Source organism: Centroberyx affinis, unplaced genomic scaffold (genome assembly GCF_046629955.1).
Source record: "Centroberyx affinis isolate AG114_WGS23_722 - 3 ecotype Tasmania unplaced genomic scaffold, CSIRO-AGI_Caff_v1 ptg000469l_1, whole genome shotgun sequence".
NCBI lineage: Eukaryota > Metazoa > Chordata > Actinopteri > Beryciformes > Berycidae > Centroberyx > Centroberyx affinis.
This window is the reverse complement of record NW_027279127.1, coordinates 35,001-49,510: the sequence shown is the minus strand read 5'-3', so window position 1 is coordinate 49,510 and position 14,510 is coordinate 35,001. Positions and strand designations below refer to the sequence as shown.

The window sequence follows — 14,510 nt, the reverse complement described above, 5'->3', positions numbered from 1 at the left end:
CATGTGTGGGATCTGAGAGTGAGAAAAGGCAGGGGGGATAGGGGAGCAGGAGGAGGTGTGATAAAAGCCAATTTTATCAACGTGAAAAGTGGATAAGAGATTTAATTGCTGGACTATTTTTTTTTCTTATTTTTCGGACTGGGATTTTATCGATTCGTCACATGCGCACGCCTCTTCATTATAATTGCAGACAGTTGGGTGCTGTTCAGCCTGAATGGACTTGAATGTGCCACTGCCAGCTTAATCCGTGTAGACTGGAAGATTTAATAATTCACGGTAATCACGCATTATCGCCTCTGTGGATGCTGTCTACACAGCCCTGGTGATTTTTCCCTTTCCCATTCTCCCTGCTGTCTTCTGGAGGAATTTATCGACGACTGCTTGCAAATATGCTCCTTATCTGAAATATCATCTGTTGCTGCAACCGGATTGAAAAGCCCCTATGACTGACTCTGAAATGCATTTGGGGTTGACTGTCTTGAGGTGATGTAGACTATCAAATAATCAGCATTTGAATCATCATCGGACATTTTACTCCAGGTAAAATGGACGAAATATTATTATTACTTTTATTACTTCTCTTATCTTTACACGCGAAGCTGTGATTTTGCTTGCATTCAACATGAACCATCTCCATAAGCAGCTTCTCCGTTGAATTGTTACTTATTGAATCAGACTGTATGCTTAATATCCCCGTTACGAGGCGGATTTCAGCGTGAAGTGGTATTGAACACTACGGGAATCGTGGAGGTATTTTCCCCCTCTCTCTTCAATCGATTTATTCCATATCAACTGAAGGGTAAATGTTGATGATGGAGGACGACGAATTAGAGGCTCATCAGGTTGATATTGATTCGGATTTCGAGCCGCAAAGCCGGCCTCGCTCATGTACCTGGCCAATGCCTTGCCCGGAGGATTTCCCCGGTGGACATGAGGTCAGTGGGGGTCTTCCACTGGCCAACATCAAGGTGGAACCGGAGGACATCCCGGCTTGCAGAGCGGGGCTGGTGGGTGGAACGCCGGGAGAACTGAAGCATCCAGCCGGCGCCCCGGCACCCACAGGCGCGACGCACCCATGCCTGGCTGGCGCGGCGCTCGATGTGACCGGACAGTTGCGCAAAGCCAAATCCTCACGGCGGAACGCGTGGGGCAACCAGTCCTACGCGGATCTCATCACCCGCGCCATTGAGAGCACCCCCGAAAAGAGACTCACGCTGTCACAGATATACGACTGGATGGTCCGTTATGTGCCCTATTTCAAGGATAAGGGCGACAGTAATAGCTCAGCTGGATGGAAGGTAAGGAATACGAGTTGTGAAAAACACACGAGCCAGTATGAAGGGAATTTGACAAATTAATCACACAAAGTGTCTAGTGATAATATTGAGGATCATTTCCATTCACTAAGCCATTAGGCTTCTTTCACCCTTCATGCCATACGCATGTCACCGTGGGATTCCGTGTTGGTTACGAATGAATGGTGCCATGCGTTATCTTGTCTTAGTTCATTACTGCCGTCAGTCATTCTAATAGATCATTGGTGGCAGAATGTAATAGACTGGAGTAGTGGCACTCGCTGTGTGTGTGACAAGGCTTTGCTCATCCCAGCTGCAGAGTAGAGCTATAGCTTATGATGGGCAACAGCCGCTGTAGTAGTGCATGAAATGCCAAGACCAGGAGAACACATGGCGACACAATGGTTGTAATGGTTTCTCTCCATGTCTGCTTTGAATACATGTGGTAGATAAATAGAAAAAGGTGTTCTGTGTATTTTCATGCAAATAGGCATTACATATTGTCTTGTACTTATCTCTTCCAAACAAATGCAAGAATCACCACAGGGATACTTGTAGCTGGTCACAGGTCAGCTGTCCACAATGTAAATATTCAGAAGGGGGTTCTCAACTGACCACACTCCACCACCACTGCCTGTCTGGCTGTGAGCCTGGAGTAACCTCCTGGACGTCTGCCCATGTTATCAGCCTCTCCTCTCCTCGTCTTGTTCCAATTCATTATGACCATCTCAGGACAGTGAAAAGGGGCAGGGAAATCAGCAAGGCAGCAGTGCTTGTCTTGATCTTGCCCCTATCCAAGATGAGACCTTGAACACCAGACAGAGTTTACACCTGAAAAGCCTGTCACTTCTCTGGCACTGTCTCAGAAGCCAGAGAGGTAGAGGCTGTGATAGGCCTTTGTGGATGCTGGTCAGTCTCTGAAATTGTGCTCTTTTTTCACTGGCAATTCCTGGATAACATATTACATCACATCTGGGGTTGCAGGATCTCTGGTTTTTACCAAAGCAAGACCACTAAACAGGGTGGATTCCAAAAATGGAGGCGACTTTTCACATTTGCCAGCACTCAAATGCTTATTGCTCATTTTATCCCATTAAATATTTACAGGAAGAAATATTGAAGCATCTCTAATGTGAACCTGAGTCGGCAATGTCACATGATTACCACTCATCCACTCAAATGGCAGCAGGCCTATCTAGGCGTGTCGTTCACTTCATCCAATAACATGTTCTTCATAATCAAAGACCACAGTAATGGCATGTGTCCTTACTGTGTGATATGAGAGCTTGCAGTCTGTCCCACAAAATACATTCGTATTTACATCTGTGGAATCTGGGTTTTGCCAAAACCTGTTGTGTCACAGTTGCGTAAGGCAAACCCTGTCACGGGTTAGAGTTGGGAACCCCTTTTGGCCCCAGCCTTAATCACAAGCACCTGACTGATGCCTTAAGCCCGCCCCATTAAACTGAACTCTGCTAAGGTGTGTCTGCAGGTAGACTTAGTTTTGTTATCCCTGTAGTTGCACCAACACCTACAGCTAACTGTTCAGCCACACTTTATCTTCAGCACCAATGTCCCAGTCTGCTATTTACGAAACTGCAAATTAGGGGGTTTGACAGTGGAAGTCTGAGGTCCGGGCTATTTCAGGCCACAGGCGAGACACGGGGCCCTTTCCAGGTAATGACGGGGGATTAGGTAAGTCGTTTAAAGCAGGCAGCTAATGTCAGTAACAAGGCTGACCTGATTTCAGTCAGAGACAGAACTGTAATGTAAACATACACTTAGAAGTCAGATGTTCAACTCACAATCAGGAACCACCTATACAGAAAATGGAAATAGGTTCACTCAACAGCATAGGTACACCGTGTATAACTCTTCCTCCTGATGCAACTACTCACCTAGGCTGGTGCAATAAGTAAGAATGTGTTCAGCTCGCCTTATAGTGAACTTGCCTGGTTAAATAATAGTTCCATTTAAATTAGCAAGAATTTGAATAGTTAATGAAGCCCTGTAGAAGGTTTATTCAAATATTTTCATCAAGAGTATGATAGAGGGGCCATAAATTTTTCTTTCCACACGCTGTGGCATTACCGTTTTTGCACTTCATTACAAGGAATTTACTTGCAAATGATTTCATTAAGATAGCCATTAAATAAAAGGGGTGCAACAATAAGCCTTTGAAAATTATCTGTTTTAGGAGAGATTAATAGCAGGATTGTATGTACGGGGAGCCTGAGGCACTGTCAGCTTGTAAGGCAAGTTGGACAAGGTCAGTAGTGTTCGACCAGTCATCATGAACTATCCACACAAGCCACACATTCAGTCACTAAGCCATAAGTCATTCCACCAAAAATCATGTTATTTCCCTCCCCACTTGTGTGCAAAACAGATGCACTCTCATACATGTAATTGTACAATCATATCAGGCAATTATATTTGATAACAGCGCTATTATTCGTGAGTTGGAAAAGATTGCTTGCATCACCCGCTACATTTTCATCTCAATCATTAATATCATGCACCAGCAATGCATTTGATGTAAAACAGTCTGCTTTTTTTTCTGTCGTGGAAGGGAAGGAAAAAAAAAAAAGATAAAAGACGCAAAATTGTTGGTAAGCTGCTGATGAAATGAAATGAAATGAAATGGTATGGCTTGGCAGTTTGCGTAGGAGGGGGGGAGTGGGGGGGTGGACAACTAAAAGCAAAGGACCAGCTAGAGACGGTTTATCAAACCTGGCCTGTATGCGATGGTTCTAGGATAGTAATCTCTAAAAGCAGATAGTGTATAGTATATTAAGCCGCCAGCACTCCTACTGGCAAGGATGCGATTCTGGCTTGACGATGGGTGCTAGACAGCCAGTACGCCTAGACAGAACCAATAAGCTCCTATAAATACCTGATGGCTTCTGACTTCTAGGAAGGCTGCAGTATTCTGAGGTCATGGCTTCTTAATCACCTCCTTACTGGAGGGAAGCTACATGGAATCATGTGCTTGTGAACCCTTTGACTCTTTCCACCGGGGGTACTAGTTACTGTAGTTATATAGTGCAGATTAGTGGTAACTTTGCTGGCTTTTATTTTCCAATCTTCTACAAACTAGCCGATATAAATATGAAATGTGCAGGATCTGGAATCTAAGTAATTAATTACAAAACCCTGTGTGAGTGTGTGTGTGTTTGTATGATGTATAGGCAATTATATTTGAGTGCAAGCATCCAAGGGTGCATGTGCATGCATATTAGTGTGTTTGAGAGAGATAGTGCAGGCCTGCGTGCGTGGGAGAAGCACATGTCAATTGCAACAAAGCATCAGGGTGGGTAGTGGTGTGTGTGTGTCTTTGTGGGGGCTAGTGCAGGGGGAGGGGCTGTCTACTTCTATAGGCGTGTGTGTTTGGGCCCACTGATTGGTCTGACAGCATGTCACTGCAGAGAATGGTGCGCAGTCTAGCTCTTGACTCCCTAATGCTTCTAATGGTGGGGTTTAAAGGGGCCTTGGTGTGGGGATTGCCCTGTAGGCGCTCAGAACTTCATTTACTTCAAGGAGGTTGGATAATGCCTTTGTTATGGGCCAGGGGTTGCTATATTATGTGACTGTCAGCATGGGTAGTTATGGGTTGCATACATAAATAATTTAGAGATTCATCAGTGGCTGACGGAGGGTGGTTGTGATGCCTTTTGTGTGTTTTGTATATTTATCTGTATATGTGTGTGTGCGTGTGTGTGTGTGTGTGTGTGTGTTGCATGTTTTGAAGTTTCTGTGTGTCTAGGATATTGTTAGATTTCTGTGCATACGATTGCAAGTACAGTGCAGTCTGGTTGGAATTTGTGCGTTTCTGTCTGCCTGCATGTACAGCACTGTTTCTGTGTATGTGTGTGTGTATTTCTGCCTGTGTGTGTTTGTTGTGCAGGGCCTCTGCCGGGGCTTGGGGCAGTCAGATGCCAGGGGATTGCGCGGCAGGTCGGCGTGGGTGCCAGGCAGTCACTCAGACGCTCTAATCCAAAGTGACTAGGCTGTTATTTATAACGTGTCCTTAGGTAGCAGTCTGTGCAGGGCCAGCAGGGCAAAGGGTCAGGAGGCTCCCCTCTTGACAGAAATCAGCCAAATCAGAAAGATGGAGCTCAGAAAAATAGAAAGGAAGCCAAGACAGAGACGGAAGAGAAGGGAGAGTGACTTAAGGGCAAAGCAAAAGTAGGCGAGTGAGACAGTGAGGAGAGACAAAGTGTAAGTGAGAGAATGAAGAGGGGAGAAAGAAAGATGTTTCAGTAGGTGTAGGTTTATAGTCTTATCTTCTGTAAAAGAACATAACCCCCTGTCTCCACAGGCAGTAGAATTTAGAACAGGGTTGGATCATATCACTTTATCTAATTGATTTATAGGTAAAGAGACAGACAGACTCTCGTAATCCCGTCACTGTGCACGGGCTCCAGCAGCTGCAGTAGAGAGACACTTGGCAAATATGAGGGATATGAATGTCAAATGTGCAGCAGAGAGTGTGTTTGACAGAAGCTTAGCATGGAGTGGAGAGACTTGAAACTTTCAGAGTGTGTAGGAATGCGTGCATGTGTCTGTTGTGCGGTTGTGTGTGTGTGTGTTTACGTGCGTGTGTGTGCGTGCCTGTGTCGCTTGATGATGGGTGGGGAGTCTGGAGAGACTGGAAACTATCCTAGACTTCAGCTGATTCATATTTTATCCTCTCTCTTGGCTCAGGGGAGCAGAGTAATTTGAGAGTGAGACAGACACACATGCACACAAATACACACACTCCCAAAATGAGAGCATATGATGCACGCCGGACAGATTTATGGTGTAGGATTATGAGCACCTTACATCTCCCCTTGGCTCCTGCAGCCAGAGCCAGGTTGGGTTCAGGCAGTATATTCAGGTTGAGCCGGGTATCTGATGCCAAGAAGCCTGTTCTCACCGCCTTTCCCCAGCAGCCTTCAGGCAGCCGTGGCAGTTCATTTCTCACTGAAAATGATTAATGTACATGCAAATTACCAAAGCATGGGCACGCATTCAAATATGGGAGACAGCGATCAGGAGACAGTAATATGAAAAACAATATAATTTTGCCTTTGATATTACTTCGCTCTCTCTTATCACTCCATCTCACAGACAACTGCGTTATCTTCTCTTTTATCTCTCCCTCTTTCTCTTTCTGTCTCTCTCTGCCTATACATTAGACATTCTACACATTCTTTCTGTCTCAGTGGTTTTTGGCGCGAGGGCCAATTGAGGTGAGGAGTCTTTCTCAAGGGAGCTATGGCGTCAGGATTTTGAGCTTTAGCAGTCTCCTGCCAGTGATCTAGACTGCCTTAAGCAGCATGCCTCCCCTTATCTAAAAGAAATCTCATATCTCACATTATCTCAGAGATAATAGGATAACAATGCTGGATTTTCCCCGGCTCGACTCCTCTCGGCTGCTGGGTCTTTTGGAGCAGAATACGAGGGGATGAGAACGTCAAGTTCCCAATTCGACAGGGTTGAACTAATTTGGATGTTCTTCTCAGCTTAACTGTACTTCAGCTGTTGAAGCATTTCTTACCAAGCCTATTACCCATGGCTCTGCCTTTTACAGCCGTTTGGTGACATTTTTTCAGAATATTAAATGCTCTTCTCAGCTCAGTTTGTCCTAAAATGTAGAAGCATATAGTGGAATTCTTATTCTTTTCCCATTGCACTATTTAGGGTGATGGTTTCCACTATTCCCTCTGGCTCAAACACACACTTGTGCCTCCCCGAACCACCCATGGAGGAACACTCTGTTCTTGGGTGGGGTGAGCCATTTTTGGAAGAGGAGGGGGCCTACTGAGGGCGGAAGTGACTTTCTATGGTGCTGTTATGCTGTCTGATTTGTTTGGAAACCTGTCTGACTTTTGGGGATTGGCTCATTTGGGAGGTGTGGCTCCGTTTGGTAAGTGTCCGCGGATTTTTGGCAAAACCCTTTACAGCTGCAGGGACAGAACTTGGTGTGTTTCTCTGAGGCTTTATAAGTTTGGTGTCATGGGGATGTGATGGGAGGTGGGACGGCTTTCAGTGTTACACCAGTGCTGGATCATCTGAACACATCTCTTTTTATTTCCAGGAAAAAGGGTTACGAAATGGGGGAGGGGAAAGGAGAGAGAACAGAGAGAGGTCTTTTTTTGTGGGAGTCTATACATATAGGCATTCACAATAACCACATTCCAATATAAAACGGGAGTTGGAGTCACTGAGTTCCAGCTAGTTACCCTCCAGTGATGTTCTATGGACACCAATAAAAACAGGACGTGGTTTTTCCCTGTGACTTAAGTATTTTTGTCCAACTAAAAGGTCTATGTATTCAGTACTTATATTCTCTCACCATTAGGCTTTATTTTTAGGGTATGAAATCACAACAGAGGTACGGCTCACATGTGAGTTCATGTTAACAGTAATATTATTCCCAGAATGTGTTTCTCAATGTACGGGATTTCACATTTTTATCAGAACAGCTGTACAAAATGACTAATGACTAAATGACTCGTCATCCTATAAATGTCTAATATCTCAGAATGCAATTTCTCAGTATAACTTTTTATGTTTTCATAATGTATGTTGTGGTTAAGCAATTGGCCATCGTTGTACATACTTGATCAGTAGAATAGTTTGAATGGACATGATTCAACTATCAAGCGGGTTCTCTAAGTGAGATATTTGGCATTGGCAAATTCAGTCAAGTGCCATGCTGAAGTAGCCTATTCTAATACAGAGAAAAGCCTGTCTATTTTTAATAGCGGAGGATGAAGTTATTTTGTCCCAGAGAAATGTTGTGCATATTACAAATGTTGTAAATGGTTTGGTACATTCACTTCAGTGTGTGAATAAAATGTGTGTGTGAGTGAGCCTTTGTGGTGCTAGAATTTTCTGTCTGCATATGTAGCGCCATGCTTGTTGCTTGTCTGTGTCTGTGTGTATAAAATGTGATTGTGGTTGTATGTGTGTGTGTGTGTGTGTGTGTGCGTGCGTGCGTGTGTGTACATGAGTGTTTCTGAGTATGGTATGTGTATTTCTCTCCCTTCTCCCTGTATGAGTGTATGTGTGTGTGTGTGTGTGTGTGTGTGTGTTGGGGGGGTTGATGGGCTCAGTGGGAGCCCGGGTCCCGGGGGAACAGCTCTCGTTAATAATTCAGACGAGGCTCATTATCAAGGCAGCGCAGATTTCTCCCTGATTCCACCTTAATTGCAGGCAGGCTGCTCCACTCAGGCAGGCGGTAGTCACGCTGGGTCGACTCTCTCTCTTTCTCTGCCACTACAGGGCCTCCTCTGCTCTACTCTGTTCTGCTCCGTCTCCAGTACTCACCCCTACCACAACAAGACGGCCCCAGGCTAGCCTACTCCATATTAGCGTATACCTTAACAGCCGTGGCATACTATGAGCATGCTATTTTTATTTGTACTTAAAGATACGCCTCATATACAGTATTTCTGATTCGATGCAGGCCATACACTGTTTGAGCTTTGCTATGGAATGTGTTGTTGTTCTTTTGTATAGGCCAACACAAAGACGTGATATACAATATACTATGATATGATATGGTAGATTGTATGAACACATACTATGATTTAAATTTCATTATGACTGCTATATCAGTACCATTTGTATACTTAACGATCCATCTAAAACATAAGGGTCATATAATTTCTTATGATCTACACTATACATAGGCTAATGCATTTTCCTTTGGCTACATGCTTTGGGATATATGATAATGGCGGGTTTATCCTTGGAATAGCCTATAGCATATTATCATAGAGATGACACTATAGAATGTGTGTTGCCATGATTGATATCAGCACTACAATAATACTCCTCTTTATGCCCATCTATAGGCTTATGTAATGTATATTGTCTTCATAATTTACACTGACTGATGGGTTTCCATTCAGTCCATTCATTGAAGCCCCACCGAGAGAGCAACATAATGGGCCTGATCTTGTCATACATGTATATGAATATTTCAAACCAAGCCATTGTTACAAGACGGGGGTTTTAGATAAACAACACAGACGCTTCTTCCTCTTTGCTCATGCTAAGATGAAGTGCCCTCAAAGCCGTATTTCTCTCCCGGCCACAAAAACTCCCTTCCCACAAATCATGGTGCCCATATTTCCTAATTCAATTTTTCTCTTCGTCGGATATCTCTTCCTGTATGCAGGGGATTGATGGCTGTGTGCATGTGCACGTGTATAAATGTGTGTTTGCGTGTGTGTGTGTGTGTGTGTGTGTGTGGTGTGCACATATTGCTTTGTGTGTCCCTGAGAAAGAGATGATGTATGCCAGGCTAAACGGTGTATTTCACGATGCTCCATCTCCGGACCATTTCTGGCAGCCACGTGCCGGGTCTCTCGCTCCTCTCCGCCTGTCCATCAAGCCCCTGTCAGGAGCGAAAGGATTGAGGGAGGGGAAAAGGAGGGCGTGTAAGGGCCGTCTATCAGTTTACCTGAGCTCCCCTCAGCTCGACGGTCCCGGAAGGTGATGGAGGGAGCCACCTCACGCGGGGGAAATATAGTTAACGTTGACTGATCGGAGCAGGTGGACAGAAAAGGGAGAGGGAGGAGTGAGAGTTATGTTCGAGAAAGATGCTTGTTATGCTAATGGCTGGTGGATATGCTCCGCCTGAACCGAGCGCCCGTGGCTGATGGATGGCGCCGTGGAGGTCACCTCGGGTAGCGGCTGGTCAGGAATCGGCACGGCACCCCCCCCCCCCGCCGAGTTGTAATGTCAACCCACCTGAGCTGAAGAGAGGAAGCTGACCTTGGATGAAATCACTCGAAACGCTGCGTGCGCAGGGTATAGCGCCTTGCCTCCGCCCTGGGTGTGTACATTTGTATGTGTAAGACAAGCCATGTGTGAGCAAATCTGTGTGGGAGCCAGCATATGTGTGGGGAGGTTACAGGGTTGGGGCGAGGTTGTAGGGTTATGAGGTGACTGCGAGACCAGCTGGGCCTTTGGGGTTGGAGGGGGGGGGGAGGTATGGAGGTATGGTGTGTGTGTCGGGGGGGTGAAATCCTTCCCTCCCCAATTGGATTTGTATGTCAGTGGCATGAATCTGGGTCAGCACACTGGGCCCAGTGTTTAGTATGCTGACCGTGTGAGGTCTGAACTCCGAGTCGGCACATAGCCCTGAATGAACCCAGCACGTCTGCCTCTCTGTCTCCCACTGTCTCTCCCCTTTTCTCTTGGCTTTTTAAAAAAAAAAATTTCATTCCTGTCTCCCCCCCCCCCCCCCTCTCTCCCTCGTTTTCTCTCTGCGCCGAGAGCCCTTTTTCTATCCCCTCTCTTCTGTCTCTCTGTCTTTTTTCTTTCTGTACCCCAGGCTTTTTTTTTTATCCTTCTTTCTCGTGCTCTCTCTCTCTCTTTTTCACTGTCACTCACTCACTGCCTTCTCTTCTCTCCTCACTTGTTCTATTTCACACTCTCAGTCCTCCCCACAAAGTAGCCTTTTTATCACTCATTTCCCTCTTCCCTCGCTCATTTCTCCTGCTCCTTTCATGTGCTATTGAAATCCCCTTTTCATCTTTTTTTTCTCTCTTTCACTCTCTCTGTCTTTCTCTCACTGGCTCATTCAGTCATTCTTTTATTATCCCAAAACTAAAGTGATAAATGGCTCCCTTTCTTCTCCGTAAATGTCACTCGGGGAATTGTCTCTGCTCATTGATTGACTGGAGTAGACTGATGGCCACACATGCACATGCACCAGGCACACACACGTGCACACAGGCAAAAAGAGAGTGAGAGAGATGAGAGAGAATCTGTCATTGGAAGTGCAGCTTGGCAGGGACTGCAGTTGTCAGGGTTAACATCTGGCCCTCACAGGTCCAGCTTTTTCTCAGAGGCTGATGCATCATCTAGAGAACTTCAGTGGTTGGTTTTGGATGAAGCATCGATTCTCAACAGGACCTGGCATCTGCAGAAGGGCTGGGAAGCTGCAACATGACAATGGATCAATCAAAGTTAAACAATCTACGCCGGCAGGCCGGTCTTCCCACTCTTTTCTTTCATCTAATGTGACGTGAGACCAAATGCATAAGTGTAAATCCCCGTTTGATCACTTGGCTTTAACTTTTCTGTAACTGTCATAATTGTGTCGGCCAAGGAGAAAGGCAGCAGACCCAGACAGTGTGTGTGTGTAGGGGTTAATAATGCTCAGTCATTTTGTTAATGTCTCATTCACCCTGCCGCAGGCACTGAGAGCTTGATAAAGGTCAAGACTACTGGTGGTCGCGTGTCATCCTCCCTTATTTCATTCTCTCCATCGCACAGCAGGGGGACAAAGAAAAAAGGAAAGTCCACAGCTGGCAACAGTACTGATCCGCGTCTTCATTCTCAGAAGATCTAGGAAAAATAGATTTAATAGAGAGACAATGGGGAGGGAGGGAGGGAGGGAGGGGGGGAGGGGGCAGAGTCAATGACAGAGTGAGAAAATATTAAATTGATAGAGAGGCGGTGATAGAAAAGCAAGTAGAGGTAGAGTGAGGCGAATGGAGAGAGAGGGTAAGAGAGCTAGAATAGTACAGAGTAGATTAAGGCTTCCAAGCAGGACTGGAAGCCAGACTTGGCTGCACTTCAGCTACACTCTGCGCACTTCAGCTCAAGTGTGCGTCCATTAGTGCACTCCCACTGCACTCAGAGAGCCATACACTCTGAGATGCAACACACACACAAACAACACACACACACACACACACAGTAAATTTCTTATATACTGTTCATATACGCAAAGCCCCACAGACACACAGTACAGTAGCTGACAGTAGTTCTGCCCTCTCACACACATTTACCCAAAAGCTACACTGACCTAGTCTTGCTCTGCCTCTCCTTCCCTCTCTCTTTCTATCACACACACACACACACACACACACACACACACACACACACATCCACAGTCTCTTCACTAGCCACCAGATTGCTTCCCGTCAAAATAAATAATTAAATGCGCGCAATAACAGCTTCCGAAAAAAGATCCCTCAATTAGTGCAAAATGGGTAAATGGGGTGGGGTAGGGGCTGCGGGGGGAGTGGTATTTCGGGAACACACACACACACACACACACTCACAGAAACACACACAAACACCCAATCTATTACATAAGGCAGACCATGACCCAAGAAGGTTTTACGCAGTTGTGCAACGGTAATTTGTTTCCCCCCCCTTAGCAATCAGCTTAGCTAAGTCTTTTCTCAAATCCTTACAAGTGATCCATGCCCAAAGACTGGCCGGGGAGAGATCTAGATGAGTGGTGAGGAGCTGCAAGTAGAGAGCTGTGGGGATGCCGCTAGGGTCAAGGCTCTGTGTGTGTGTATATGTGTGTGTATGTGTGTGTCTGTATGTTTCTGGGGCTGTGTGTGTGTGTGTCTGTCTGGAATGGTGATTAGGAAGAGGTCGTGTGTGAAGGCCTATCCATGCAAGGGAGGTTGTGTGTGTGTGTGTGTGTGTGTGTGTGTGTGTGTGTGTGACAGAGAGAGATAAAGAGATAAATGTGCATGATTGTCAAGACGTTGGTGTGTGTATGTGTGTGTGTGTGTGTGTGTGTGCATGCACCATGCTAGTGATAAAGGGTATGGTAGAGGGCAGAGTGAGCACAGGCTGCGACGCTACCTGCCTTTAACAAGAGAGTGGAAGCTGCGGGAGGAGAAGATGGATGGGGATGTAGAACAGCGACAGGGATTGAGGGGGGTGGGAGAATTATATCCTGTATGACCATAAAGATGGGCAATTACACTGGAATTGCCGAATCTCCTCCTCATGATGTGATTCAAATTTTAAGTCCCAATATAAAGTCCAATGGACCCTGTGTGGCATTTTTCGAACATCTCCGAAAGGCAAATAGGCTTCAGTGGCCCTCTTGCCTTGTACCTATCAGGCTGGTGTCTATTGCACCTGGCCAGGCACGTGTTTCGAGTGCAGATGTTCAAATGCCAGTCTCATTTCTGACACCATGCCATCCAAAACCTTCAATCTCTTTCCAAGCAGAGCTGGCGTCTGGCCAGATTGTATCACTTAACCTCACAATAGCCGCTGTACTATAGTCATCAGTGGGGCTATATCTGTGCTAAGCTACACTAACAGCAGGTGCCAAGCTCTCTCACAAATGTTTCATCGGGACAAATGTAGTGCAGAATAATCTGTTTGTGTTAAATGCCACAACGATAAAGCAAACAGATGGATCCTGAGAAATTATTCAACCCGGGAAGCCACCGAGCAAGCAAGCCACTGCACAGGGGAGAATTAGCACTTATGCTAACACGGCTAGCTTTGTACAGGGATGCAGGCCGGTGTTTACCATTATGATTGTTAAATGTCAGCCATGTTGATTCTGATATTCAGCATAGGGCATCTCAGCACAGGTCAAAGACCCTGAGGGATAGAGGGAGATCAGAGGGATTGGTCTGACTAGCAGAAAAGAGAGTGAACGAGCGAGTGACTGAAGTGAAGGATGGAGGGAGAGGTGGATGGAGGAGTGGAATAGCAAACAGTGTGACTGCGGACATGAAGCATACTGACAAAAAGTGTCAGATGGATGGATAGAGAGATGGATGGGTGGATGTACAAATGAATAAGTTGATGGGTGAAGGAGTGAAGGTCTGGCACGAACAACTGCAATATGTCAGGGGATGTAGCGGGGCGTCCTGGAATGGAGTGAAAATGGAGTGCGACTCTGGGACAAAGTGCAAAGAGCCTATATCTCATATGCGTTAGATGTACAACAGTTGTTTCACCTTGCTGTGGTTAAGAGTAGGTCAAGTAGCAATGATGTTTAGTGCAAGGAGAAGATAGTGAGGCTGTGGGATGTAGAGTGGGTGAAAATGGATGCGATGGACTGAAATGGAAAGACGTAGGATGGATAAATCTGGAGCTGGGGAGAAATAAAAAGCTAAAGTGAGGGCATGGGCTTGAGAGATATGGGGAGGGACATAGAGGGTCAATAAGAGATGCAGCGTGGAAAGGGGTAAGACGGATGGAGGGAGGGAGAGTGACAGAGGGGAGAAAAGGGGGGGGGGGGGTTGGGTGCTGGGGTCTTTGCGGTGGGGTGATTGCGTGACTGGAAGTAAAGTGCAGTGCCGTGTGTGTAATGCTCTCAAGATGGATATTAAGACGCGCTGCCCAACTCACCCAGTCACTGCCCCTCACTCTCTCTCTCTCTCTCTCTCTCTCTCTCTCTCCCCTTTTCTCCCTTACTCTCTCCTCCATTCT

At 46.0% G+C, this 14,510-nt stretch overlaps 1 protein-coding gene across 1 annotated transcript in view; it reads left to right on the top strand.

The window, feature by feature from the left end:
* Positions 1-717: 717 nt before the first annotated feature.
* foxo6b (forkhead box O6 b) overlaps positions 718-14,510 on the top strand; it is a 27,292-nt gene continuing 13,499 nt past the window's right edge. The window contains exon 1 of the mRNA XM_071517175.1: positions 718-1,298. Coding sequence (XP_071373276.1) covers positions 804-1,298 — 495 coding nt within the window. The 5' untranslated portion in view covers positions 718-803. The remainder of the gene's footprint in view (positions 1,299-14,510) is intronic.